At 35.8% G+C, this 27729-nt stretch overlaps 1 protein-coding gene across 8 annotated transcripts in view; it reads right to left on the reverse strand.

Moving 5' to 3' along the window:
* NAALADL2 (N-acetylated alpha-linked acidic dipeptidase like 2) overlaps positions 1-27729 on the reverse strand; it is a 1562846-nt gene that overhangs the window by 288221 nt on the left and 1246896 nt on the right. For all 8 annotated transcript variants that reach the window (XM_024995414.2, XM_059888525.1, XM_059888521.1 and 5 more), the window contains one exon: positions 11826-11972. In XM_024995414.2, the coding sequence (XP_024851182.1) occupies positions 11826-11972 (147 nt within the window). The remainder of the gene's footprint in view (positions 1-11825; positions 11973-27729) is intronic.

Genomic DNA, 27729 nt, shown 5'->3' on the forward strand with positions numbered 1-27729 from the left:
TGAAGAAGGTGTAGAAAGAATGGAGAAGGAAATTGATTCATGACCCTACTCACCATCCACAGCTATGTGAGCTCTAGATATTTCATTCTGAAATTTATAGTTACAGCATATGGGTACCAATACTGTTCTTAACATTTTAATTACTCATTTTAAAAAGTCACCTAATTAGTTCCCCAAGTGCTTTTAGATGTCAAACATTCTCCTTAAAGAAATGTGATGTTATCATTAAAATTAGAAGAGACAAACCTGTCCATCACCTCATCTTCCAAAATTACTTTGGAAATAAAATTAGGAAACAAGATAGGACAACATGTTTAAAGCTCTTGGCCTTCACATTAAGTAGACAATTAAAATATCATTTTACAAAGAAAGAAAAGACAAGAAAAACCATATTCAGTTTTTGCTTTTAAAATTTAGGAAACAATGGTCATGTTTAGAGTAGTTTGATTTTACCATATTTTTCCTCTACTGCTTTTTAATCCATTCACTTATATTTGTTAGAATTGTAAACTTTGGATAGCTTAGAATCTAATTTTAGACTCTTTTGTAAAAAGAATATATAAACTATTTTAAGTGAACACTAATATTAGTTTTGTCATGACAGTCAAATTATGGATACTTTAAATCTCGTTAAGAAATATTACCCACTTGCAGTTGCCTAACTTTGAGAGTTTTCAAATCTGAAATGCTTAGAATCTTTGCAAAGGAAACTGAAAAATAAGAATGAAGTTTCACAGCAGTGCTTTGTACTCTGAATGTAGTGGGAGTAGTAGTAGTAGTAGATAGCATGTGTGCTAGTGTGCTCAGTCACTCAGCTGTGTCAGACTCTCTGACCACATGGACTGTAGCCCATGGGATTTTCTAGGCACGAATACTGTAGTAGGTTGCCCTTTCCTACTCCAGGGGTTCTTCCTGACTCACAGATCAAATTGGTTGTGACAAATGGAAAGCATTTTAGAACTCACTTTATCTTAAAAAAAAAAAAAAATCTTGTGAAAGAGTGTAAGAGTAGGGAAAAGAGTTCAGAAATCTGTTGCTAGAGTGTCAGGTTTGAATCCTAATTCTATCGCTTGATATATGTGTGATGTTGGCCAAGTTACTTGACCACTTTGTACTTCAGTTTTATCTTTAATGAAAGTAGCAATACTTTAGTGAAGTGCTAGTTATAAGGACATAGATTAAATTAAATAAATATATTTAAAGGATTTAGGGCAAAACAATGTCTACCACAAATGTTACATCAGTATTTGTTAAACACAACTTGGCTTGATACCACCCTGCCTCTATCACTTCTCTCTACATTAGGGGCCGTCTTAGTCAATATGATTTGTCCCACTAAATCGGCAGGTTAATTATCCAGAAGATGGTTCAAATATGTAATCAGTAAAACAAACCAAAAAAACTGTGCATGTAAAATATTATATGTTAATTTAAAACCTCTATATGTATGTTTGTTGGCCAATATTTTGACGTAAAGCCAAGGCCTTGTCTCTGAATACTGACCTGTTGAATAAAGTTCTATTATTTCTTTCTTGTGTCATATATTATATACCTTTCATGTTGCCTTTGATTTAAAGTGGAATTATTAAAGACATTTTTGAAGTATACTGAGCATGGAATGCATTTAGATGACTAAAGTTTCCCCCAGTCTTGAGAATTGTCTGGATCACTCCACACCAATTCTTTATTAGCAACATACTTTTTAGAATGATACAACTGCAAATTTCTAAGAAATAATTGTTTTTATACTCATGATTCATAATTTTATATAACAAAGTACCTAGTTATTAAAAACAAATGCAAAGGGTACATATATATCTAAGAATAGAACTGACAACAGGCAAGCATATCATTGAAAAAAACAACAAAAATTCAGGAAGGACCTCCCTACAATGAGCTTCAAGGATCCTTGAGCATTATTCATTATGTTTTAAGGGAATGCAAACTGTCAATTAATCCCACAAATTGGTTAACTAGAAGTCAGTTAAGACAAATTCTACAATACTGACTTTACTTGATAGTTTATATGTCTGTGTGCATGCGTGCTCAGCCGCTCAGTTGTGTCCAACTGTGACCCCATAGACTGTAGCCCACCAAACTCCTCTCTTCATGGGATATTCCTGGCACAAATACAGGAATAGATTGTCGTGTATGTCTGAGTCCCAATCTAAACCATGGCTGCTGTGAGGGAAGGAGGGTATTTTTAAAATTCATCTTTGCATGTCTAACATAGTGCTGGATTACTGCAAATGCTTAATAACTTCTGGCTAAATTAATGAACATGTTAGAATGGGCCAATATCTGAATAAATCACCTCTGGAGTTGCCCTATATTCTTAACTCACATGCTGCCGAATTTTAAAACCTGTTGTAAGTAGTACCATTGAAATTATCAAAAACTTCATTAAAAAAAATCCCCTCATAACAGGCATGATCACAAGACCATTTCTGAAAACAGTATTAGAGTTGAAATATTGTACATATGTGATATATTCTGGCCCAGTGATTGTAGGCATTCAGAATAAATGTCCTTATTTACAAATCCAAGCAAGGACAATAGCTAGGGTAAATCTGTCCTCCTCGCAGTCATTTCAGAATATTAGGCAATTTGAAATATGATCTTTTGAATTATCCATTTGAGTCTTAACAATTTATCCATTCTTTGTTTTTTCAATATCTGTTTCATATTTCAATTTCTTGTGTTTACTCCTCAGGCTCTTGGAAGCATACACCACTTTAATAGCACTCCTTCTGTGACAGGCATTTCATATACTGTACAATCAAAGCTTTCTAAGTCTGCTCTATAACTGTTGATTTGTTGATTGGGGTTTAACCTTCCCTTCTAAAAGAAGGCTTCCAAGAAGCAGAATTCTTTGTAGAGTCACAGTTTATGAGAGTGTTACATTCCCTACTTCATGCTATTTATCAGGTGGATGTGATGGCAATACTCAAAGATGACCAGAAAAGATAAACACAGGTTAATATGAAATCATAGTTCAAATCCTTGAACAGGGCAAAGATATACAGCTAGTCAATATTATAAAAACTAAACCACAGTTATCCCTCAGTATCTGTTGACACACTTACCCATGGATTCCAAAATGCACAGATGTTCAAGCCCATTATATAAAATGACTCAGTGGATATTGACTCTCCATATCCACAGGTTCTGCATGTGGATACAGAGGGCCAACTGTAGAATAGTTTAATCAAGGCCATTCTCTCAAATCAGTATCCCTCCAAATGTGGTTCAGACGCCTGAAAGTGACACTGAGACTAATCTATTTTCATAATGACAGTTACGTTACATGCCTTTTTCACTTTCATTTTCACGCTACATTCACAAGTATATAGGGTTTAGAAAGTTATTAATAGAGCTTCACTCAAACTAACCTTCAGGAAACTAATACCTGGCTGCTGCTGCTGCTACTGCTGCTGCCTGCTACTGCTGCTGCTAAGTCACTTCAGTCATGTCCGACTCTGTGCTACCCCATAGACGGCAGCCCACCAGGCCCTGCCATCCCTGGGATTCTCCAGGCAAGAACACTGGAGTGGGTTGCCATTTCCTTCTCCAGTACATGAAAGTGAAAAGTTAAAGTGAAGTCGCTCAGTCGTGTCCAACTCTGCGATCCCGTGGACTGCAGCCTACCAGGCTCCTCCGTCTATGGGATTTTCCATGCAAGAGTACTGGAGTGGCGTGCCATTGCCTTCTCCAGTATATATATATATATATATATATATATAAAATAAAAATGTCTGTCATTATATGACCATTTCTAGCAAAACAATATGTTACAACAGAATGCAAAACCTGATATGAGAGTTGAGCTATCTGTTATAGTATTAAGTCACATTAAAAAGACTGACAAAATATAAAATAGTGCACTCTTCTCATTTGTGTTTTCTTCTCTTGGGAAATATAATTACCTTTTATAAAAATAAGTTATTTATATTCATTAAATGATTTGATATTTTTAAAAAGTTATATTCATTTAAATGTATTGATATTTTAAAAAATTAAAAATTGATAATTATCTTTTATAAAATAAATTATTTATATAATTTAAATGTATTGATATTTAAAAAAATAATAAATACTATATATTTTTCTTCAGTTTTCACTTCTAACATGGTTAATATTAATATCTGCATGTATTAGTGCACTCAATATCTCAGCAAATTTGGAAAATGCAGCAGTGGCCACAAGACTGGAAAAGGTCAGTTTTCATTATGATCCCAAAGAAGGGCAATGCCAAAGAATGTTCAAACTATGGCACAATTGTACTAATTTCACATGCTACTAATGTAATGCTCAAAATCCTTCAAACTAGGTGCCAGCAGTATGTAAACTGAGAAATTCCAGATGTACAAGCTGGATTTAGAAAAGGCAAAGGAACCAGAGATCAAATTGCCAACATCCATTAGATCACAGAAAAAAGAAGGGAATTCAGAAAAACATCTACTTCTGCTTCACTGACTACACTAAAGCTTTTAACTGTGTGAATCACAAACACTGGAAAATTCTTCAAAATATGGGAATGCCAGACCACCTTATTGGTCTCCTGAGAAACCTGTATGCAGATTAAGAAGCAAGAGTTAGAACCTGACATGGAACAATAGCCTGGTTCCAAATTGGGAAAGGAGTACATCAAGGCTGTATATTGTCACCCTGCTTATTTAACTTATACAGAGTGCATTACGTTAAATGCCAAGCTGGATGAAGCACAAGCTGGAATAAAAGTTTCTATGAGAAATATCAACAACCTCACATATGCAGAAGGTAGCACCCTAATAACAAAAGTGAAGAAGAGCTAGAGCCTCTTGATGATTGTGAAAAAAGAGTAGAAAAGCTGACTTAAAACTCAACAATCAAAAATCTAAGATTATGGCATCTGGTCACATTCAGTTCAGTTCAGTCGCTCAGTCGTGTCCGACTCTTTGCGACCACATGAACCGCAGTACACCAGGCCTCCGTGTCCATCACCAACTCTCGGAGTTCACCCAGACTCATGTCCATTGAGTCCCTGATGTTATCCAACCATCTCATCCTCTGTCGTCCCCTTCTCCTCCTGCCCTCAATCTTTCCCAGCATCAGGGTCTTTTCAAATGAGTCAGCTCTTCGCATCAGGTGGCCAAAATATTGGAGTTTCAGCTTTAAAACCAGTCCTTCCAAATTACTTCGTGACAAATAGAAGGGGAAAAAAGTGGAAGCAGTGACAGATTTTATTTTCTTGGGCTCCAAAGTCACTGCAGACCGTGACTGCAACCATGAAATTAAAAGACATTTGATGTATGGAACAGTCTTATGGACTCTGTGGGAGAGGGAGAGGGTGGGAAGATTTGGGAGAATGACATTGAAACATGTAAAATATCATATATGAAACGAGATGCCAGTCCAGGTTCAATGCATGATACTGGATGCTTGGGGCTAGTGCACTGGGATGACCCAGAGGGATGGTATGGGGAGGGAGGAGGGAGGAGGGTTCAGGATGGGGAACACATGTATACCTGTGATGGATTCATTTTGATATTTGGCAAAACTAATACAGTTATGTAAAGTTTAAAAATAAAATAAAATTTAAAAAAATAAATAAATAAAAGACATTTGCTTCTTGGAAGAAAAGCTCTGACAAACCCAGACAGCATATTAAAAAATAGAGACATCACTTTGCTGACAAAGCAGTCACATACAGATGTGATTGTTGGACCATAAAGAGTGCTGAGGAATTGATGCTTTTGAATTGTGATGCTAGAGAAGACTTTTGAGAGTTCCTTGGACAACAAGGAGATCAAACCAGTCAATCCTTAAGGAAATCAACTCTGAATATTCATTGGTAGCATTGATGCTGAAGCTGAAGCTCCAATACTTTGGTTACCTCACGGAAAGAGCCGATTCATTGGAAAAGACCCTGATGCTGGGAAAGACTGAGGGCGGGGGGAGAAGGGACAACAGAGGATGAGATGGTTGAATGGCATTACCGACTCAATGAACATGAGTTTGAGCAAGTTCCTGGAGATAGTGAAGGTCAGGGAACCCTGGTGTGCTGCAGTCCATGGGGTTGCAAAGAGTCAGACATGACTTGATGAATGAATAACAACTCACATAAACAAAAAGCTCTTTTCTTTGGAGTGTTCAGTACTAATAAATGCAAATAGGTCTTTAGAACAAAATATTTGAAGCATCTACTCTAAGATCTGAAAATAATCATACTATATATTTTTATCTGACAGTCTTCTTTTCCTAAAATAACTTACAAAGAAAACAAATGAGCTTGAAAAAACACTGAAAAACCCCTTTCTATCCTGTTTGGAATTGGTCCATTTTGAAACAGAAAAGGTAAAATCTCATTTCTAAGTGACATTAATTTGTTGTGTAGCTACAGTATGAAACAGATTCTATCAGACACTACCAAAAAAAGTTCAGTTTTTGCATAGTTATGCATAACTCTTCAGTTTCTAAAGTAAAAAGATTTTAATTGACTTTTGAAAAGCTATTACCTATTAACATAACAATGACAGTGACTAAGTTCCCAAGAAAAAATGAAAATGACAAAATAATCTCTAATTTAAGTAACGTAAGTTTTTTTCTCAACTTGTTCAGTAGAATAAAACATAATCACCATGTAAACTATGAGATATTTTGCTCCAAAATATGTATGTATCAATTGCAACTGTATTGCGTCTGCACAAACAATTATTTTTATCCCATACCTTAAAGTTCTCTCTTTCTCACACACACACACATTCATGCTTTTGTGTATCAGTTTAAGAATCAGAATTTATATCAAAGTCATCTAACTTAAAAGAAATTAGTAAGAGTTTCCAAATACCTATGCTACTTGATTTTCATTTGCTGGGGTACCAAGAGATATTGAAACAATTGTGCAAAAATCTCTGCTATATAAAAGCTGTAATACCCTCTTAGCTCATTATAATTTAAATGTTAAATGCTCCATTATAGAGGTAAATTGGGTTTAAAATAGAATTTTTCAAGCAGAAGAGCAAAAAATGTAAGGTCAAACAGAGTGAGGAACCAGAGCTTCAAATTGTGGTATAAAACTTGTTAGGGCATGGATTGATCTATTGATATACTAAGAAAGTCAGACCCTCTGACATGCCCTATAGAGAGTAAATATACTGAACTGGAACAAAAATTATATGTAACAGCTGTTAAGTGACAGAAGAAATGTGCATTGGACCACCGGCTTGTCATAAATATTGCACTCTTAATCAGAAAGCATCTGTCTTTTCATTTTCTTTTCAGTAATCTCTGCATTGTATTTAATCTGTGCAAAATGCTTCTTCTAACAGGTGCAACGATGTTTAGAAAGTGAAAACCTTATTTAAATGAAGTTTACAACTAGAGACGTTTCAATTAACAAGGTGATAGCTTATGAGGTGGAATAATTCTAACATTTGGCAAAGCCACAGATTGCTTTTCGTTTGTGAAATTTAACTATTGTAAAATTAGAGTATAGATGTCAAGAAAAGCTGAAAGATGAAAGGTATTTCAAGCAATCTATGCAATATATGAACATCCTGAGAAACTACAGGGAAAACTTACTGGTGGGAATATGGATAGTATGAAATATTGGGAGTACTTATTATAAAATGTCATATTTCACTAAAAAATGTTAGAACTAATAATGTTCAATATCTTCCCCAAAAGTGGTGTCTACCATACTAGTCTAGTCTACTACAGGTAGTTTTTCTCTTATTATCACTACTTACTTGTGGAAATTGAATATAATAGATTCATGATCAATCTTGCTAGATTAAAAATCCTGTCAGAAATTCTAGATTTGCATTATAATCACCTAAATAAATTATAAATAAATAATTTCTTTAAAAACATGAGTATAATGTTAGCATACTTAGAATGCATATACAATTTTTAAAGTGAAAGGGACTATAGCTTTAAGTTCTTTTACTTAAAATGCAAAGATACTGAGCACAAAGATAACAAACTCAGTTTCTACAGCCTCCAGACAGGTAATAGAGGTGATAGGAGTCTGGTGAAACATGTGGCCCTTTAGGTTGTTGGATCATTCATTTCCTAAGTTTTGGTAGAAAGATGTGTTGAAGAAATATGCTTAATATTGTTATTGTAATGCACAATTTAGCCAACTGTTTCCATGGAAAAAGGAATCCATTGCTTCCAGAAATTCAAGTTTTCAATAAAGCTCAGAACAAACAAAAGATATCTGTGGACTGGATCTTTCCCTTGGGCTACAAATTTGCAAACTTTAATGTAATAGTTGAGGATTATTGTAATAGTTGAGGAATACTGTTAAAGAGATCTAGATAAACTTCTATCTTGGCCATTTATTAGCTTTATGATGTTGGATAAGCTACTTGATTTTAAGCTCCATTTCATCCCCAGCAAAAAAAAAAAAAAGCCAGTAATAAAAGGTGACTCATAGGGATATTGTAAATGATAAACGAGATAAAGTAATATACCTCAGTTGCTAAGTTGCATCCAACTCTTTGCAACCTCATGGACAGTAGCCTGTCAAACTCCTTTGTCCATGGAATTTTCCAAGCAAAAATAGTGTAGTGGATTGCCATTTCCTTCTACAAGGTAATTTAAAATATTTCCTAATGTAGAACTATTTAGCAAAGCAAGTATTCAATAAGTGGTAGACATTACATATTATATTACACATATAGTATATTATGCAATACATAAACATAATATATATTTTATCTTCATTGCATGGGAAAAGCTCTAATTTCCTTATCTGCTTTTACTAATTGACACAGGATAAATATTCTTTAAAGCGTGGATAAAGTCTTTCAATGTTTATAATTCCTCTTAATAACTGCATACAAATATTTATTATAGGTTAACACAGAAAGCAAAGGCTATTATCTGTTCTTTGGACAGTTCACCATACAAAATTGTCTCATCTCAAGCTTTCACATTTTGTAAGGGACAAATCCATTAAATTTTTTCTCACACTAAAGCAATATAAACAAGGTCATTAGTTATAAAACACAGAAGATTCTCTTTTAATTACTTTTCTTGGAGACAAATACAGTAGAAAATATTTTGATGATGGGAGTTACACATTCTGTGTATAATCTGAAAAACTGATTAGCTCATTCAGACCAATCCAGTTCTAGGGGATAAACTTTAGCCTGAGGTTTTTGTTGTTTAGTCCCTAAGTCCTGTTGGACTCATTTGCCACCCCATGTAGCCCATGAGTTATCCTGGGGAGTCTCACATTATAATCATACCTTCAGAGAACTTGGGCTTCCCTGGTGGCTTGGATTGTAAAGAATCTGCCTGTAATGCAGAAGACTCAAGTTCAATCCCTGGGGTGGGAAGATCTCCTGGAAAAGGGAATAGCAACCCAATCCAATATTTTTGCCTGGAGAACTCTATGGAGAGAGGAGCCTGATGGGCTACAGTCCATGGGGTTGCAAAGAGTCAGACATGACCAAGAGACTAAAGCGTAACCTCAGAGAACTTCACTGGGACCTCTTTCCAAATTTCCTCCCATTACACCCTCAGATCTTCCAACTCATCATAACCCACCTAGTCAGCCTTAGAAGTACGCTTTTCTTAATGATTAGGAAACTCCTCCCTCCCGCTAATGTCTTATCAAAAAAGTTCTGAAACTCCCCCAATAATGTGCAAGTCAGATAATAATAATTCTGATGGTAGCTATGGGTAATGAAGCCTTACTATATACTTAATGTTAGCCAAGTCTCTTACATGCATGGTAAGCATTTAATCTTTACCATGGCTCTATAGAGGCTTCCCTGGTGGCTCAGCGGTAAAGAATCTGCCTGTCAAGCAGGAGACGTGAGTTCCATCTTTGAGTCAAAAAGATCCCCTGGAGAAGGAAATGGCAACCCACTCCAGTACTCCTGCCTGGAGAAGCCCGTGGACAGAGGAGCCTGGTAGGCTACAGTCCCTGGGGTTTCAAAAGAGTTGGACACAACTTTGCAACTAAACAATGGCACTATAGATTCTGTATATACACTAAGGTTCCCTCATCTATAAAAAACAGTTCTTAAAAAAGTTAAATCATGTCTAGAACTTGAATCCAAAGTCAAAGCGAAAGTTGCTCAGTTGTATCCGATTCTTTGTGGCCCCATGATACAGTCCATGGAATTCTTCAAGCCAGAATACTGGAGTGGGTAGGCTTTCTCTTCTCCAGGGGATCTTCTCAACCCAGGGATTGAACCATGGTCTCCTGCATTGCAGGCGGATTCTTTACCAACTGGGCTATCAGGGAAGCCCCCAAAGACAAGTACAGTCTCATTACTAAGGCTATACTATATTGCCTCTCTAAATTCTTGGCTTAAACTCAACCAGCATGAATTAAACATGTATTGAATAAAAGCTTTCTTTCAACGTGCTAACATGACAGGAGCTGGATGGGCTGGGATGGGATGGAGGAAGATAAAAAGATGTTAAAATGTGTCAACTAGGAAAATTAAAAAGTGAGTTAATTTCTTAATACATCAATTTCATTAAAGTGTATATAGTAGGCTTGGTATGAGCAAAGATACCTCTATACACGTTCCCCATCGATTCATGGGGTCGCAAAGAGTCAGACATGACTGAGAGACTGAACTGAACTGAATTGATGAAAATTTAACTTTAAACACCATAAATCACAGTGATTGCTTTTCCACTACCCAAGAATTCATATACAATAGGAGTCATCCAGAAATTCTCCCTCCAAGAATATAAGTTGTTAGTGATCGTTTGTAAGTGTCTACTGGTGGGTGAGATGGTAAAGAATCCTCCTGAAATGCAGGAGCCCAGGATTCTATCCCTGGGTTGGGAAAATCCACTGGAGAAGGGAACAGCTATTTACTCCAGTATTCTTGCCTGGGGAATCCCATGGACAGAGGAGCCTGATAGGCTACAGTCCATGGGGTTGCAAAGAGTCAGACAAAAATGAGTGCCTAATACACACACAGACACACACTGAGGAAATGAAGGGTGAGGGTAGAGGTCTGCAGAGAAACACAAAGATCACTTTAGCGAAAAATTATCAGACATTAAGAGATCACATATCTGATACTGAGCCTATAAAAATACAATTTAGATACAACTTTTTAGGAACATCTGTAACTGAAAAACAAACAAGGTTTCATTTTCCAGCCAGTTTTGTTCATGAAATAATTACTTCAAGAAAGCCACCCCAGAGGCTTTCAAATACCTCCCAGCAAAGAAGAGATCATCTTGTAAAAGAAGGAAAAATCTTTCGGTAGGTTTGGATCTGCAGAGCAACAGTTTCCTGTGACATAACTCTGAGAAAGATAAAAAGGCTAAGGTCCAACATAAGAATGAACACAATTAAGGTGAATCAGGCCTCTGTGACATCCTTTGGGAGAAAACTTCATGTCCTCATAAGAAAAACGTGGCATCTTTTTAGTCAAGGAAACTATTGACAAACTTTGGAAAGCTACTCCACAGACTCACATTAACATACAGCAGGTGAAATGTACTTTCCCTTGGGCAAGGAGAGGAGAATCTATTGCATATGTCATCTGTTTCTGTGAATACTGAAGATTACAATTATGTTTTGATGTTAATCCAACAAGTGCACATTTCTTGTTGAGAAGCAAGCTGCGAAAATGTGAGTGACAGTATAAATCTTTTTAAATTGAATTCAGCACTATTGAAAAGAGCTGATGTTTTCAAATATTCTTACAAAGCCTCTGAACAACAAGAATAATTTTCTAAATGAAGCTACTTTTTAGAGTAAACTACTTGGTAAGCAAGATGAATAGCCAAGATAAAATAAAATCCTGCATTCCTGCTATATATGGTGTGTGTTTTGCATTTCTGTAAGCACTCACCTCTAATGTTTTGATGTCCTCATAAGTAAACCTCACGGTGGGAACTCCAAGATGGTTGATGAAGTAATCAGCATCATCCTGTATCTGCTCAGAACTGATATTGGTTTTTGGGCACTGATCTCTTCTGGGACAATTGAACTTATTTTTCTGAAAAACATAATTTAAATTGTTAGCACACACTATACTTCTTAGGTCATTCCTAAACCAATGCTATTTGAAACATGGGCCAATATGAGCAGTGTCAATGGCCAGTATGAGCAGGATCAATGACACCCAGGAACTTATTTGAAATATGAACTACAAATGCTTAGACTACAACAATACCCTCCCAAATGGGAATCTTTGAGAATGAAGACCAGAAATCTTTGTACCAACATTCTTCTATGAGGTTCATGCTCACTGGAGAGTGACTTTAGCACTGGCCTAGATCAAGCTTTGCCTGTTGTTGTTGCTGCAAAAGCATTTTAATTATGCTGTTGCTGCTAAGTCATTTCAGTCATGTCCAACTCTTTAAGACCCCATGGCCTGTCCTGCCAGGCTCCTCTGTCCAAGGGATTCTCTAGGCAAGAATACTGAAATGGGTTGCCATGTCCTCCTCCAGGGGATCTTGACCCAGGGATCGAACCCACAGCTCTTATGTCTCCTGCACTGGTAGCTGAATTCTGTACACTGGCATCACCAGGCTTCCCTGGAAGCTCAGCTGGTAAAGAATTGCCTGTAATGCAGAAGACCCCAGTTCCATTCCTGGGTCAGGAAGATATCCTGAAGAAGGGATAGAGAAACCACGCCAGTACTCTCGGGCTTCCCTGGTAGCTCAGACAGTAAAGAATCTGCCAGCAATGTGGGATAGCTGGGTTTGATCCCTGGATTGGGAAAATCTCCTGGAGAAGGGAATGGCTACCCACTCTGATATTCTTGCCTAGAGAATTCCATGGACAGAGGAGCCTGGCAGGCTACTGTCCATGGGATGGCAAAGAATTGGATACCACTGATTAACTTTCATTTTCACCTGGGAATAGATTTATTATAAACTTTAATGACTCATTAAAAGAGAATGTAGAATCCCTCAAAGGTTTAATTTTGTCTTTTTTAAAAAGTTTTCGGAAAATTTAAAGGATGGTCTCAGTTCAGTTTAGTTCAGTTGCTCAGTTGTGTATGACTCTTTGCGACCCCATGAACTGCAGCACGCCAGGCTTCCCTGTCCATCACCAACTCCCGGAGTTCACCCAAACCCATGTCCATTGTGTCGGTGATGCCATCCAGCCATCTCATCCTCTGTCGTCCCCTCCTCCTCCTGCCCTCAATCTTTCCCAGCATCAGGGTCTTTTCCAATGAGTCAGCTCTTCGCATCAGGTGGCCAAAGTATTGGAGTTTCAGCTTCAAAATCAGTCCCTTCAATGAGCACCCAGGACTGATCTCCTTCAGAATGGACTGGTTGGATCTCCTTGTAGTACAAGGGACTCTCAAGAGTCTTCTCCAACACCACAGTTCAAAAGCATCAGGTAGGATATAATTCTATTCTTAAAATGCTTTTTTGGAAAACCACAGAAAATAAAGTTCCTCCATTTCTTATTCAAAAATTATCTCAACATGTCTTACGAGTATATGCCAATTACCAAAACCAAAGAGAACCACAAAGCTGAGTGCAACCTCTAGGGAAATAAAAAATGATGGACTATTATTTCTTAAACTAAGAGTTGTCTAGCATGTAAAATAAATGACAGTAACTTTACAAAAATAAAACAAAAAAATCAAAATCCAGTTAAATAAGGGTTCCTGTAACTATTAAGATTTAAAATGTCTTCTTCAAAAAATTTCCAAAAATCTAGAATATTTATGTGATGCTGTTGTCTCAAATATGAAATGTGGAAGAATACCAGTCTCTTCACCAGGAATCATGAGGGGAGTGAGACGACAGTGTGAGAATATCACATATAATATGAGGCAAAAAGTATGTATTTGGTGCAAATTTGCCATTGAATCAGCACATAGACTCCTCAATCCCTTCCTATGTTTCTTTGGCATGATATAATTTCGGAAACACTTTTAAATATAACCTATCAAAAGATTTAGAAACATGTATTTTAATATTCAGAAACTGAGTTATTCCAACCTTTTTCAGCTACAGTGCTAGATCCTTCAAACATATAATAATGTTTCAATACTTATCTATTTTTTTGAGGTACTAATACAGGGAGGGGACATATGTACACCTATGGTTAATTCATGTTGATATATGACAGAAATCATACCAATATTATAAACCAATCAATGAAAAGTAAATAGATATCAAAAATATTTGCAACAAACTTTAGATCAATTAAAATGGAAAATTGGTGTAAGGATTTATAAACTAGTCAAGGCTTCAGATTGACTTCATTTACAAATATCTTGGGTAATTAGATAGCACCAGGTGGTGCTAGGGGTGAAGAATCCACCTGCCAATGCATGAGAACTGAGAGAGGCAGGTTCCATCCCTGGGTTGGGAAGATCCCTCTGCAGGAGGAAACGGTGACCCACTCCAGTATTCTTGCCTCAAAAATCCCATGGTTCCTGAGGAACCACAGGAGCCTGGCGGCTACACAGAGTTGGACACAACTGAGCAAAACAGCTAACCACTAAGCACTAGGTAACTAAATATTTGGGGATAAAAAGTAATGAGTGTTCTAGTATACAGTGTAATGAGAGACCTAATGCTTTTATGGTGACCTCCCCAGCACACACACACACCGAGTCTTTCCTTTAAAAGCTTAGTTTTCTGAAAAGATAATTAACCCTCTTTCACTCCTTCATATACTCCTGGGGCCAAGACTCCTAGAGTTTTAATACCAACTGGGAGACTTTAAGGAATATCTAAAGAAGAGCTACCCTTAAGTACTGGAACATGAAAAGCAAAGAGACCACTTAATATTATGTAAGAAATCCCAAGTATTTCTGAGAGATCCAGGTAACTATTAAGGTAATTGTTGCACCAGAATAGACTTTTTTCTAATTGAATTTCATTGCACTGAGCTGTCAAGACACTCAGCAGCGTCCCATGACTAGTGTCTTAGAGTTTGGCTGCTTCGCTCATTCAAATGTCCTGAGTGGTGACTGGAGGTGTTTGAATTTGTGAAATCTAGGTTGTTGCACCTTTTTATGCTATTAATAGGCTTTGATGGAATCTAGTCTCTTTCCAGACTCTAGCTAATAAAATTAAAATTTATTTTTTAAGTGATCTACTTTCCCTTTCTGCAGCAACATCTACATCTCTTTGAGATAGCACATGTACCCTATTCATCATCAGTGAAAATATAGGTTTGGTCTTTGTTTCATTTTGTATACATAATTCTTACATTCACTCTAAACGTTATCCATGCTCCTTAGACAGAATTTTTTCTAAACAGGCATGGATAAAAATTGACATCTTTCAATTCCATGAACTGTCTGTAAAAATTGTTTTTAATTAACGTTTTAAAAATAATAGTGGTTTTAAATGTTGATATCACTTTTACTCAGTTATCATTGTTATAGTTTCCCTCTCACAAAAAGTAATAATTTCCCATATATGCAAGTTCCCCAAATGGGAGAAATGATCAATTCCAACCAATGCTTACATCCTTTGTTTTATCTAACAGTTACTCGAAGCACAATTCTTGTTTTGCCTCAGTCTTTTACTGAACCCAAGCATTCATCCCCAAACCAGAACAGATTCTGTAGTCTTTCTGTTTTTTCCATGGCTAATCCCATCGCATAGCTTTAATATTTTCATTGCAGTCTATTTCTGTGATCTCTTCTAGCTACATCATTGCTTTCATGTTTTGTGTTTTTCAGGCAAATAAAACAAGTAATATCCAGCCTTCAGGATCACATTTCTTAAAATACTTCTGCATCCTTTCCCCTACTCTGGCTTGCTTTACTTCACTCATCTATTGAAAAGTCTATATCTTTTCCCTAAATGTTTATATTGCCACCTCTGTCACACATAAACTCTTTTGTAAACCAACTCTAAGATGTCAATGGGGTGAATATTATCAGAATTGTTTTTAAATTATGTTTTGACAGTTAAGATCTCTTAAACCACATCTCTGGTTCTAATATGGACTATTTAGGTTGGGAGAACAGGGTGCAGAATAATAGGCTTGCACGGCCCAAGGTGTAGCTGGGCCCTATAGCTGAAGGCACTGGACTATTGAGTCTCCTGTCAAAGTGAAGCCCAAATGAAGAGTAAAAGATTCAAGAAAATCAATCCAAGATTGGAAGGTCAGGGGTGACACAGAGTTCCCTAAGGAGACCTCCTGGGGCCTATCCTTTACCTACTGAGTTTCCCTGTAAAATCGTGTGGAGAGCTTATCTGGCCAGTGCTTCTCTGTCTCTCCCTCTGTCTCCCCTAGCACCTTATTTCCTACCACCCACTCTCTTATGATTTAACCAGGGATGAAAGGCAGAACTATAGGATCCTCAAGTCTAAGTTTATTTTGTTCTTTTGTTCCTAACTAGCTTCAGAGTAAAATAGGGTTAAAAAGAACCCAATTTTCAGATTGAATTATCTAGGGATTTCCCTTAAGAGGAAAACATTTCTGGCACACAAAACCTATCCTCTAAATCTTCTTATTATTCACTACTTTAAATTCTAGGCCAAACTCAGAGACCTGAAGTGATCCTAAATCTGTATTCTAATTTAATATAAATTGTTTTCCCTCACAGCAGTGAAGTGGATTGTAATGGATCCATATCAGGTAACAGATGCTGATCTACTCAACCTCTAAAAGCACTATTATCTGAGAGGGAAGTATAAAATTTATTTTTTTCACTTTTCTAGAAGTTAGCCACCACAAGTGGGAGAAGATTGGTAACACATTTGTACAGATCAATATTTTTTTTTAATTTATTTACAAGGCTGAATAAATACATATTAAGTATTTCATTCAAGGAGTTCAAAATGTTTCACACTTAATGTTTGATACCAGACATGTTTATTCCAGTTTATAAAATAAGCAAGTTCAGACAAAAGCCATGATTATATCACATTTAATTTCCTATCACTAGTCTGTTGAAGACCTGAAGTGAAATCATAACCGCAATCCTAAATCAGTATGCTCTTTGCAAGTATACTTTTAAGCTGAAAGGAATAACTTCTTAGTAAATTATTATATAAGTGACCTATAAAGACATTAAGTCAACATTTGCATTAGTTGACTAGCAATACCAAGACACTTTGACAGGTGTCTATAGTATTTGAAAACATGTTTAATAATTCAAACATTTTATTTCTGCTTTCTCTTGCTTACATACTCACCCTACATACTTAAGAAATCTAAGATGACTACTTACTCAAATAGCAAAAAAAGAATTACATTCAAAATTAAAGTACTGCATTCTACATATTATAATAAAATTAAGTCACTTTATATTCATTCAGCATTATTTTGTAATTTTCATTGGGCAGAAGCAATTTATCATTCTGATTTTCACACAGTATAAAAATGTTTAAATTGTGATAATGATGTCTGTGATATTTTAAAAATTATTTTTTTATAGGCATTAGGATGGTTAATTTTATGTGTTAACTTGTCTAGAACATGAGGTGTGCAGATATTTGCTCAACACTGTTCTGGGAATGCCTTTAAGGGTGATTTTAGATGAAATTTTCATTTGAATTGGTAGATTGATTAAAGCAGATCGCCCTCCCTAATGTGGATGGGCCTAATTCAATTAATTTAAGGTCTAAATAGAACAAAAAGCAGACCTTCCCACCAGTAATCGAGAACTCCTCCCTGACTGCCTTGAAGTGGGACATGGGTCTTTTCTTTTTCTGTATTCAGCTGAAACATCAGTTCTTCTTGGGTCTCAAGTCCCAAGTAGAATAATAATACAAGTCCCTGGTATTTGGGCCAGAACTTACACCAGCAGTTCTCTTGGGTCTCCAACTGGCCAAATGCAGATCTTGGGACCCTGGAGAACTCTGATTTATATAGACACTCTTAGATGGTTGGTCACCTATTTGTATAAGAAATTTCAATCAGAACCAGTGAAAAATTAAACTTTAATCATACTGAGAAGAACATTTTGTTGTTGTTTGATCAACTGAAAGTGGTTTCACACAATTTTGTTATTTTTTAACTTCAGATTTTATAAACATGATCCCAGGCAATGTGAACACATAAACAGGTGAGAAATCATAGAGAGAGGACTACATTTTGAAATTGGAAAGAATCTAAAAATCCTAAAGCCCCAAGGTGATTATCCTGAGCTCCACAGAAAGAATTTAGATCAATGAAACTAATGGACCAAAAAAAAAGCATTTTTATATTCACTTAATTCTAACTGAAATTTAATATTTCATTCAAATGTGACGATACCATAAAACCAATAGTATTAGCATTATCTGTGACGTTGTGAACTAAACGAAATCAGGCATTTTCATCTCACATTTCAGTTCTTTAGCTCACCACTAATTCCAAAGAAGAAAGTTATGAGACACTTTGATGAATTTTGATATTGAATGTGTCTTAATTTTTCAATGTTTTTATAATACTAAAATGTGTACTTTCATATTTAGTTAACTGCACTTTGATACAACTGGTTTATTTTGTGATCCTGTGTATTTAAATCTAAGCATTTTATAATATTATTTCTGAGAATGAGTCTATATAGGACTTGCCAGCCTCTCAAAATGTTCCATAGGGGAGATATATCCTTGCAAAACAGTTTAATCTTACATATTAGAAAACTGAGGCTTCCAAATCAACAGATCTTAGGCTCCAAAATCATTGTGGATGGTGACTGCAGCCATGAAATTAAAAGATACTTGCTCCTTGGAAGGAAAGCTATGATAAACCTAGACAGCATATTAAAAAGCAAAGACATCATTTTGCTGACAAAGGTCCATAGAATCAAAGCTATGGTTTTTCCAGTAGTTACGTACAGATGTGAGAGTTGAGAGTTGGGCCATAAAGAAGGGTGAACACTGAAGAATTGATGCTTTCGAACTGTGGTGCTAGAGAAGACTCTTGAGAGTCCCTTGAACTGCAAGGAGATTCAACCAATCCATCCTAAAGGAGATCAGTCTTGAGTGTCCATTGGAAGCACTGATGCTGAAGCTGAAGCTCCAATACTTTGGTCACCTGATATGGAGAGCTGACTCAATGGAAAAGACCCTGTTACTGGGAAAGATTGAAGGTAGGGAGAAAAGGGATCAACAGAGGATGAGATGGTTGGATGGCATCACTGACTCAATGGACATGACTGCGCAAACTCTGGGAGATAGGAAAGGACAGGGAAGACAGGTGTGCTGCAGTCCATGGGGCTGCAAGAGTCAGACATGACTTAGTGACTAACAACAACAACAAATCAACAGAGCCAGGATTTGATTCCAGGTCTTCTCACTCCAAATGTAATGCTTTATCCTCTCTATCACGTTTATATTAATGTATTAATACAAACATTAATGTATTAACATTAATATATTAACCTTCAATTTGTTCTTCCTAGGATTCTAGGATTTTTGTTTTAAGTCATATTCAATTACCGGATATAATTATAACAAACTGTATCTGTGGCAACTCTTCAATGCTTAGCTATTGTGTGTATCATGTGTTCTTTATTTATTTAGCTGGTATTTTTATGCCATTATGTTAAGTTGCTATTTAGGAAGTAATTCTTAATAATGAATTATGGAACTCCTCTAATAATCTTTGAGAGGAAACAAGAAGTTAAGTTTACTAACTTTCTTTAGTATTTTAAACTAGAAACTTAAGTTATTCTTAACATCAGCATCTGATATTGAGTTCTTTATACATAAAATATACTTTCAAGATGGCAAACCTATTTTTAAAAAATCAATAGATACATTGGCATGCCTTTTAAATATGTTAAATTGAGTAGGGGAAAACAGCTTTTTAGTTTAAAATGGCAATTTTAAACTCATAAAATGGAACTTTGAAAATCTTCCATATCTCAAGGTTTCTGCAAAGGTTTTAAAACCTACTCCCATGGTGTTAACAAAGTATTTTCAGCCTTAAAAGGTGAATTACTACTATTCCTCTAGTATACTCAAGTAGAATTGGCAAACTGAAAAACACACTCTAATTCTGTGAGATTTTTAAACCACATTCTGTTAGATTCTTAAACCACAATCTTGTTATTGAATGTAGAAAAATATAACTTTACATTTGAAATAATTCAAACTGTATTAAAATATATTTATGAACTAATGAATGCTTTAAAAATCACTCTGTAACAGTGCAAATGGAAAAGAATAAAGACATTTGTCCTTGTTTTTAGTGTCACTTCTAACTTGTATCCTCATCCATGCCAAACTCTATTTCTTTTCTTCTTCTACTTCCCTGACCAACTTCATCTCCCTGACCAAGAGACACATAAGGCAGAAGACCTATTTCTCTTTTATTTCTCTCCATTTAAGGCTTTTTGATGCAATAAAAACAAGTATGTTATTTTAAAAGTATAAGATATCAATACTTCAGCCACTTTGTTGGGTTTAAATAAAGATCTCAGCCAATAGGAGACTTCACTCATGGTCCAGTGGTTGAGAGTCTGCCCTGGAATGCAGGGGAATGTGCGTTCGACCCCTGGGGGAATTAAGATCCCACATCCCTGTAGTAAATAAACTGGTGGACCATGACTAGAGAGCTGGCTTGCTTCAACTACTGAAGCCTGCACCCTCTGGAGCACACATGTCACAACTACTGAGCCCACAACATGACTAGAGAGTCTGCGCACTGTGATGAAAGATCAGGAGGGTCACAACTAAGATTACCCAAGGTGGCCAAATAAATAAATTAAAAAAAAACTCAACTAATAAAATAGTACCTACTTTACGCTATCTTATACCACAATATATTACAGATGAACCCATTTTTTAAATATAAGAATCTAAACAATAAAAGTGAGTGAAGAGTGAAGTCGCTCAGTCATGTCTGACTCTTTGCTATCCCACGGACTGCAGCCTACAAGGCTCCTCTATCCATGGAATTTTCCAGGCAAGGGTACTGGAGTGGGTTGCCATTTCCTTCTCCAGGGGATCTTCCTGACCCAGGGATCGAACCCAGGTCTCCCGTGTTGCAGGCAGATGCTTTAACCTCTGAGCTACCAGGGAAGCCCAAATAAATGATATTCGATTTATTCAAAGGAAAAACATGCTGCCTTGAGGAAATGAAGGTACGTTTGCAAATGGAGAAAACAATCTCTAAGATAAATTTTACATTCCTAATATAAAAGATTAAAAAAGATTATATGTCATTGTCATTTGAGTTTTATTTTTGAAAGTAAAATTTTAAAGAAGTGTATGTATATGCTCTATTTCAGCTGACCCTCTGTACCTGTGGATGTACTTTGCCATTTCGTATAAGGGATTCAAGCATCCTCAGATTTTGGTTTGGGATGAGGATGGGGAGGCTGTCATGGAACACATCCCTGCAGATACTTAGGGACAACTACATATGCAAATAATATTTGCCTCTGGGGAGAGGTACTGGTGGGAGAAACAGGCTTAGGAGAAAGACTTTTCATTGTCTACCTGTTTATAACTTCTGAATTTTCAATCTGTGATTGAATCATCTGCCCCCCTGCCCAAATTACATGTTCCAAATCCCCTCTGAACTTACGTTCTATGTTCCCAATTCTAAGATTCCTATGATTGTAAGAAATACCAATTTTAAAACAGATTTTCTTGAATAGTATAGGAAAGAAAGAAACTTCTAACAGGCAGCTCACAGTTTCAGAAATGTTAACATTTTATAGAATGTCCATGCCTAGCAAGATGGGATATTTAGAGTTGTATTGCTGGCAACCATTTAATATAAGGTCAATTTAGGATTATCAAAAATGTATGAAGCATTGGGGAGGAGACAAATGACAGTAACTGCCATTTCAGTTTAATAGGGAAGAAAAGGTTCAAATATAGAGGATTTGGGAATAGATACAACAACATGAGGCCCTTGATGGGGTAGGGGGTCACCAAAGTAGGCATTCTAAATAACCAGGAGGATACTGGGAGAGAAAAGAGAGACAAAAGACAGCAGGGAAAACAGAAAAAACTGCATTCATTTAATAATTATGATTTTCTTAAGGACAATTCTTGCTTACGTGGTTTGCGTGTGTTTATATTTTCTAGACACATATCAAACAATGATCAAAATATGTTAAAGACGGACTCTCTCACTTATTACAAGGAGACATTTACAGAAGGATTTGTCATTTACAAACAGACATATTATAGTGAAACCCTGTGAAATGGGTAAAATAAATATTATTATCCCATATTGCAGACTAAAAGCTTTGCTATCCTCTAAAGATGTAAGGATAGCAAATGGAACAACATTCAGGGATTTCTAACTTAGTTTTTATGTTACCTCCCTCCCCCACCTACTCGCATCTCTTGTCCAGTGTCTTTTCCCTCAAGCTTAACTAGGGCAATAAGGAAGGAGTACAGAATCTGCACATAAAACGCTGGTGGCCTGTTGACTAATCAACTAAATAAAAATCACTTTTCAGTTTAAGAGAAATAGCGACTTAAAGTATCAGATTAAAAGACTCCATAGATCCCTTAGTCACTTTGGAATTTCTGTAATATGTTTGCAGATGGTCACTACAATAGCTAAGCCTATTTCTTCACGAAATACAAACTATATATAGAATGACAACCTCAGAGCTCTTTCAAAAACGGTACTCTGATTATATCTAAACGAAACTGTGCGCATATTGAAAAGGTAAAGCAGAACCATCCAAATTGACCTTTGGCCAACACACGGGATGAAAGCACACTCCTCCTGGGTTCAATTCCTATAGGACTATTAATGATCAAAAGGATCAAAATATAGATTTTATGTCACAGTGAAGGATAACAATTCTGGCTTCACAGTTCTGTTCTATGCTGAGGAATTGGCTGACATAACATAACTTCAGCTATTATTTCACCAGCCTTCTTGAGGTTTGTCTTAAATAGCTTCTCCTAGCCTTACAGGCAATGCTGTTTTAAATAATCCAACGTCAGCATTTTAGTGATATATTCCAGCTGCCAGGCATTAAAAAAAATAACTGAAAAACCTAACCAGTTTTCAATTCAACATTAACTATCTCAGGCTGCAAATATGTTTAATGAAATATTTAAACAAAATTATCCACAGACGAAACAATTTAGCAACTTTATTTAAAAAAAAAATCTGACATTTCAAAAAAAGTACAGCCAAAAGCAAGAAAACAGTTGGAAATACTCAGCATATATTTAGCATCATTCAGTAGACAGCAGGAGAAAGTTTGCAATCCTCTCTATGACCAGGGTTATGGGGCAGCTGTAAGTCAGGTGGGTGCTTTCTGGTTTTTTTAGCGGTAATTCATTTAATTTTAGGAGGACACAGGGAGAAAAAGATGAAAAGTGCAGACTTGGCAAGCAGGAGGGCAAAAGGATGTGGGTGGCAAACCATCACATATTACCATTTCAAGCAAGTGAAGTGCTGAGTGTGAGAAATCAGGAAAAGGAAATAACACCATCAGCAGTACTATGTCTAACACTGAGGATGGCAACATCATGGCATAATCTTAAAGCCCTGGGCCAAAATATCTGCTAGCCTAGGGATGCTTTTGCTAGAATAAGTCCATCAGAGAGTAGCCACTGTGTGTCTAGGGAGCACTGAGCATAGGGCACCCAGACACCCGCCATGACGGTCACCCCCAGGCCCATCCCTATATGTGAATTTTCTTTGCACCATACATAGACCCATTGTTTTGGTCCGCATGTACTAGGAAGTCTTATACTTATATCACTGTTTTAATTTAATTCTTCTTTGTATTTTTTTCTGCCCCTTCTACATGTTTTCTTGAAGGCATAGAATTTGTTTAGTCCATCCTTCTGTTGATCCCATATTGATCAGCACAGTAAAATGAGTAAAAATGAAGTCAATCCTGTCATATCAACCTTTTCCAATGGGATAGAACCATAAGGGAGAAGAACAGAGCTACACAAAAACCATCTGGCTTAGCCTAGGGTTGGACCTGAAAATTATTGGACTCAGAATGCCAAATATGCTGCAAGAAGTTTGAGGTTGACTTCAGGTAATGCCATAAGTCACACTTACATTGCAGCACATTCTGTCTCTTAATCCCTTGATGGGCACAATTTGCTTTCAAGTAAATGATATATCCTATTAGCTCCTGCAGGAAATCAACAAATATGTGCTAATATCACAAAGTACATTGTGTTGAGTAGGTACTTGAGATACATATTAAAGAATGATCAAAGCATGACCCATAAATACATTGTATGTAGACAGGCAATTTTGCATTCTCCTTTAAAAAACACTGTATTTTAAAATATGACTTTTCAGCAGTATGACTTTAGAGCAGTTACTTAACTTCCTGATGCTTTGAATTTCCCAAATGTAAGAAAGGAATATGTGTATTATGTGAAGTGGTTGACAGAAGTACATTAAATAATGCATGCATATCACTCAGCACCTAGTCCATCAAAAGTACTTAGTACATAACTATTACCATTATGAATTATCATCATTACTAAAGTAACAGACAAATGCGCACATATCCTATATTTTTGGCAATGCCTCCCCTATCAAATCTATTTAAAACTGTAATTTCTCCTGCCTTCTAAGATGTGGATTGCTCATATTGAGAAAGTTAAGTCTTTTCACGATTATTTAATTCACTTTTTCCTAATGAACTTTGGTGGACTTTGGTTTTAAAGAAGGCTTTTTCCATACCATTTGTTTTCTTTTCCCCATTCAAGTTAATTTATTTGAATTTTATGAGTTAGTTCATGCAATGTAGTAGGATTTTTATTGCTTAATTTTTCCATGGGAAATGTTTTACAAATATTAAATATTGTAAAGTATATCCCCTTTTGATAGTTCAAACAATGAAAGGCTTTTTTACTTGAGGTAAGGCTATGTAAAACATGATTATCTATATCCGAGAAATGATAGAATACTATTACACATTTTTTCATTTAGTATCATGTATTTTTCATTAGCATTTTAAATTTTCTTAAATTTTCCCTTAACAAAACTATTATTTTCTTAAAGAATAATTCTTAACAATATATAATGACAAATTTTTCTTATGGTTATAGCCTACATAAACTTGTGATACTTTATATTAAAATATAAATTGGATCAAGATAAGTCTGTGAAAGAAAAAATACTTTAAAAATACAATACTTAATTCTCAATTTTGTAATCCCAATGCTGTGATTCCAAAGAAGTCAGCTTTCAGAATTCACCTTGAAAACTCCCTTTTCCCCACATCTGGAACTAAAAGCACTTAGAAATGGAGACTTGATAGGAGACAATGTATCGGAGTTGACATTTAGTAGAGAGACACAAAAAGCACACAAATGACTATTTAGCATGCCCTCCTGCCATCTGTAACCTTGACATCCCACTTGGATGTCAAATAGATACTTCAAACTTAACTGATCAAAGATTAAATTCTACATTATGCTAAATGAAATAAGCTAGTCACAAATGGACAAATATTTTATGATTCCACTTACATGAGCACTATGGACCAGATTGTCCCCCCAAACACATGTTGAAACCCTAACCCCAAATATGACTGTATTTAGAGATAGGGCCAGTGTGGAATGACAAAAGGTTACATGAGGTCATAAGGGTGGGGCCCTAATAGACTTGGTGACCTTAAGAGAAGAGAGACACCAGAACTTTCTCCACCATAGGAAGACACAGCAAGAAGGTAGCTAGCTGCAAGATAGAAAGAGTGATCTCACCAGGAACCAGCACCTTGACCTTGGACATTTCAGTTTCCAGAACAGTGAGAAGTAAATATGTGTTGTTTCAACCACTCAGTATACAGTATTTTGTTTATAGCTGAACAGCCAGATTAATACAATGAAGGATCTAGGGTAGTCAAATTCATAGAGACAAAAAATAGGACAGTGGTTGCCAGGGACTAGGGGGAGGGGGAAATTGGAGTGTTGTTTAATGGGTACAGAATTTCAGTTTTGTAGGGTAAAAAGCCGTGGAAACTGGTTGCACAACAATATGAATATACTTAACACTACTGAACTATACATCTAAAATAATTGATATGCTAAATATTATGTGCAGTGTATCTCACTATATAATTAAAATTTTAATACTAATATATCAAAGAAAAAAAACTGTAAATTTCCTCTCAAATTAGTTCTTTCCCCAGTGTTCCATATCTCCAAATATGGTTCCAATATTCATCCAGTTGTTCACATCAAATTTTTAGGTTATTCTGTACTATACATCTTCTTTGTCCCTTAAATGTAATCTGCTGCTGCTGCTAAGTCACTTCAGTCGTGTCTGACTCTGTGCGACCCCATAGACGGCAGCCCTAGTGCCTCTCAAATTTTAGCATGCAAGAGATCACCTGGAGAGATTGCTACAACATGGATTGGTGGGCCCCACCCCCACACTTATGAATTAGTAGGTCTGAGAATATTACTCAGCCATAAAAATGAAATAATTTGCAGCATGGATGGACCAAGAGATTATCATACTATGTAAAAAACCCTGGAGAAAGACAAATATCATAAGATATCACAGACGCGGAAAATCCATTTATGGTTTACAAAGGGGAAAAGGAGGAGAGGGCAAAGTTAGGAGTCTGGGATTAACAGATGCACACCACTATATATAAAACAGATAACCAACAAGAATCTACTGTATAGTATAGGGAACTATATTTAATATGAAAAAGAATTTAAAAAAGAATTTATGTATGTATATATGTGTGTGTTTGTATATGTATCTGAATCACTTTAATGCACAGCTAAAACTAACACAATGTCTTAAAATCGCTATATTTCAATTAAAAAAATAAAAGTATTCAACCTTGGCTCCTGTCTGAAGGAAAAAAACAGGAACATGTGCATAGATGGGAAGTGTGGGATAAGAGATTTAAGAATTAAAATAAATTACTACTATTATGAAAGCAGATTTTTTTAATATGAAAAAAAGTTTACAAGATATTTCTTAAAGTTTAGAGGAACAAAATGTTGATCAAAAATAATAAACTTTACTTCCCAGAGTCCAGAGTCTACATTTTTTTTCTTTTTTGATTATATGCTTGGCATTCAGTGAAATGATGCAAATTTCAAATGGACTAACTGAATGAAATAATTTCATAAAGAAATTGACAGCCTTCTACCTGGAGTACAGTCTCTACTGAAATTGAAAGTATATCCTTTTCTTTTTTTTTTAAAGAAAGAAGTATATCCTTTTCTTTTTCTTTAGCTCTTTTTTTAAAGAGCTAATTTTTAAAAGTATATTATCTTATTCTTTAAGGGCTTTATACTTTATACAAGATTTTGACCCATATGCTCTTCATATATTTTCATACCCTTTTGAGGTAATTAGGGAATTAGAACTATGTGATGAATATATTGATATACAAAGAAGTAAGCAATTGCCAAGAATTATATAAGTTTTAAGTAATAGAGACTTGAGTAGAAATCGATTCCTATTACCAGTTGCTTTGGTATTTTTTCCCCCTTCTTCATGACTTGACAAAAAATTTTTATTTGTTTTCTTCATTTTTTATTTTTCTTCCCAAGTGCAGCTTCAGAATGTTTTGCCCTAATCAAAATTTGGGGGCTTTTTGGTGAATGTGTGTTAAGGAGGAAGCAGGAAATGAGCTTTTATCACTACCTACACTTATGCTGCTCTGTTATGATCATGTTAATAAATGCCAAGGTGACTGCTAACCTGGGCCTGTGCCCTTAGCTCTGCTGTCCATTGCCATTGGCTTCAATTGCATCAGGACAACTTTTCTTAGAGATTATTACTCAGAATTTACAAGATATTAAAAAAAAAAAAAAAACTGAGAGTTTTTTTTTTTTTTTTTAAGTCAATTCAGTTCAGATCTCAAATATTAACGAGAAGGTGAAATTTTCCATTAACCATCC

This window comes from Bos taurus, chromosome 1 (genome assembly GCF_002263795.3).
Source record: "Bos taurus isolate L1 Dominette 01449 registration number 42190680 breed Hereford chromosome 1, ARS-UCD2.0, whole genome shotgun sequence".
In the NCBI taxonomy this organism is placed as follows: domain Eukaryota; kingdom Metazoa; phylum Chordata; class Mammalia; order Artiodactyla; family Bovidae; genus Bos; species Bos taurus.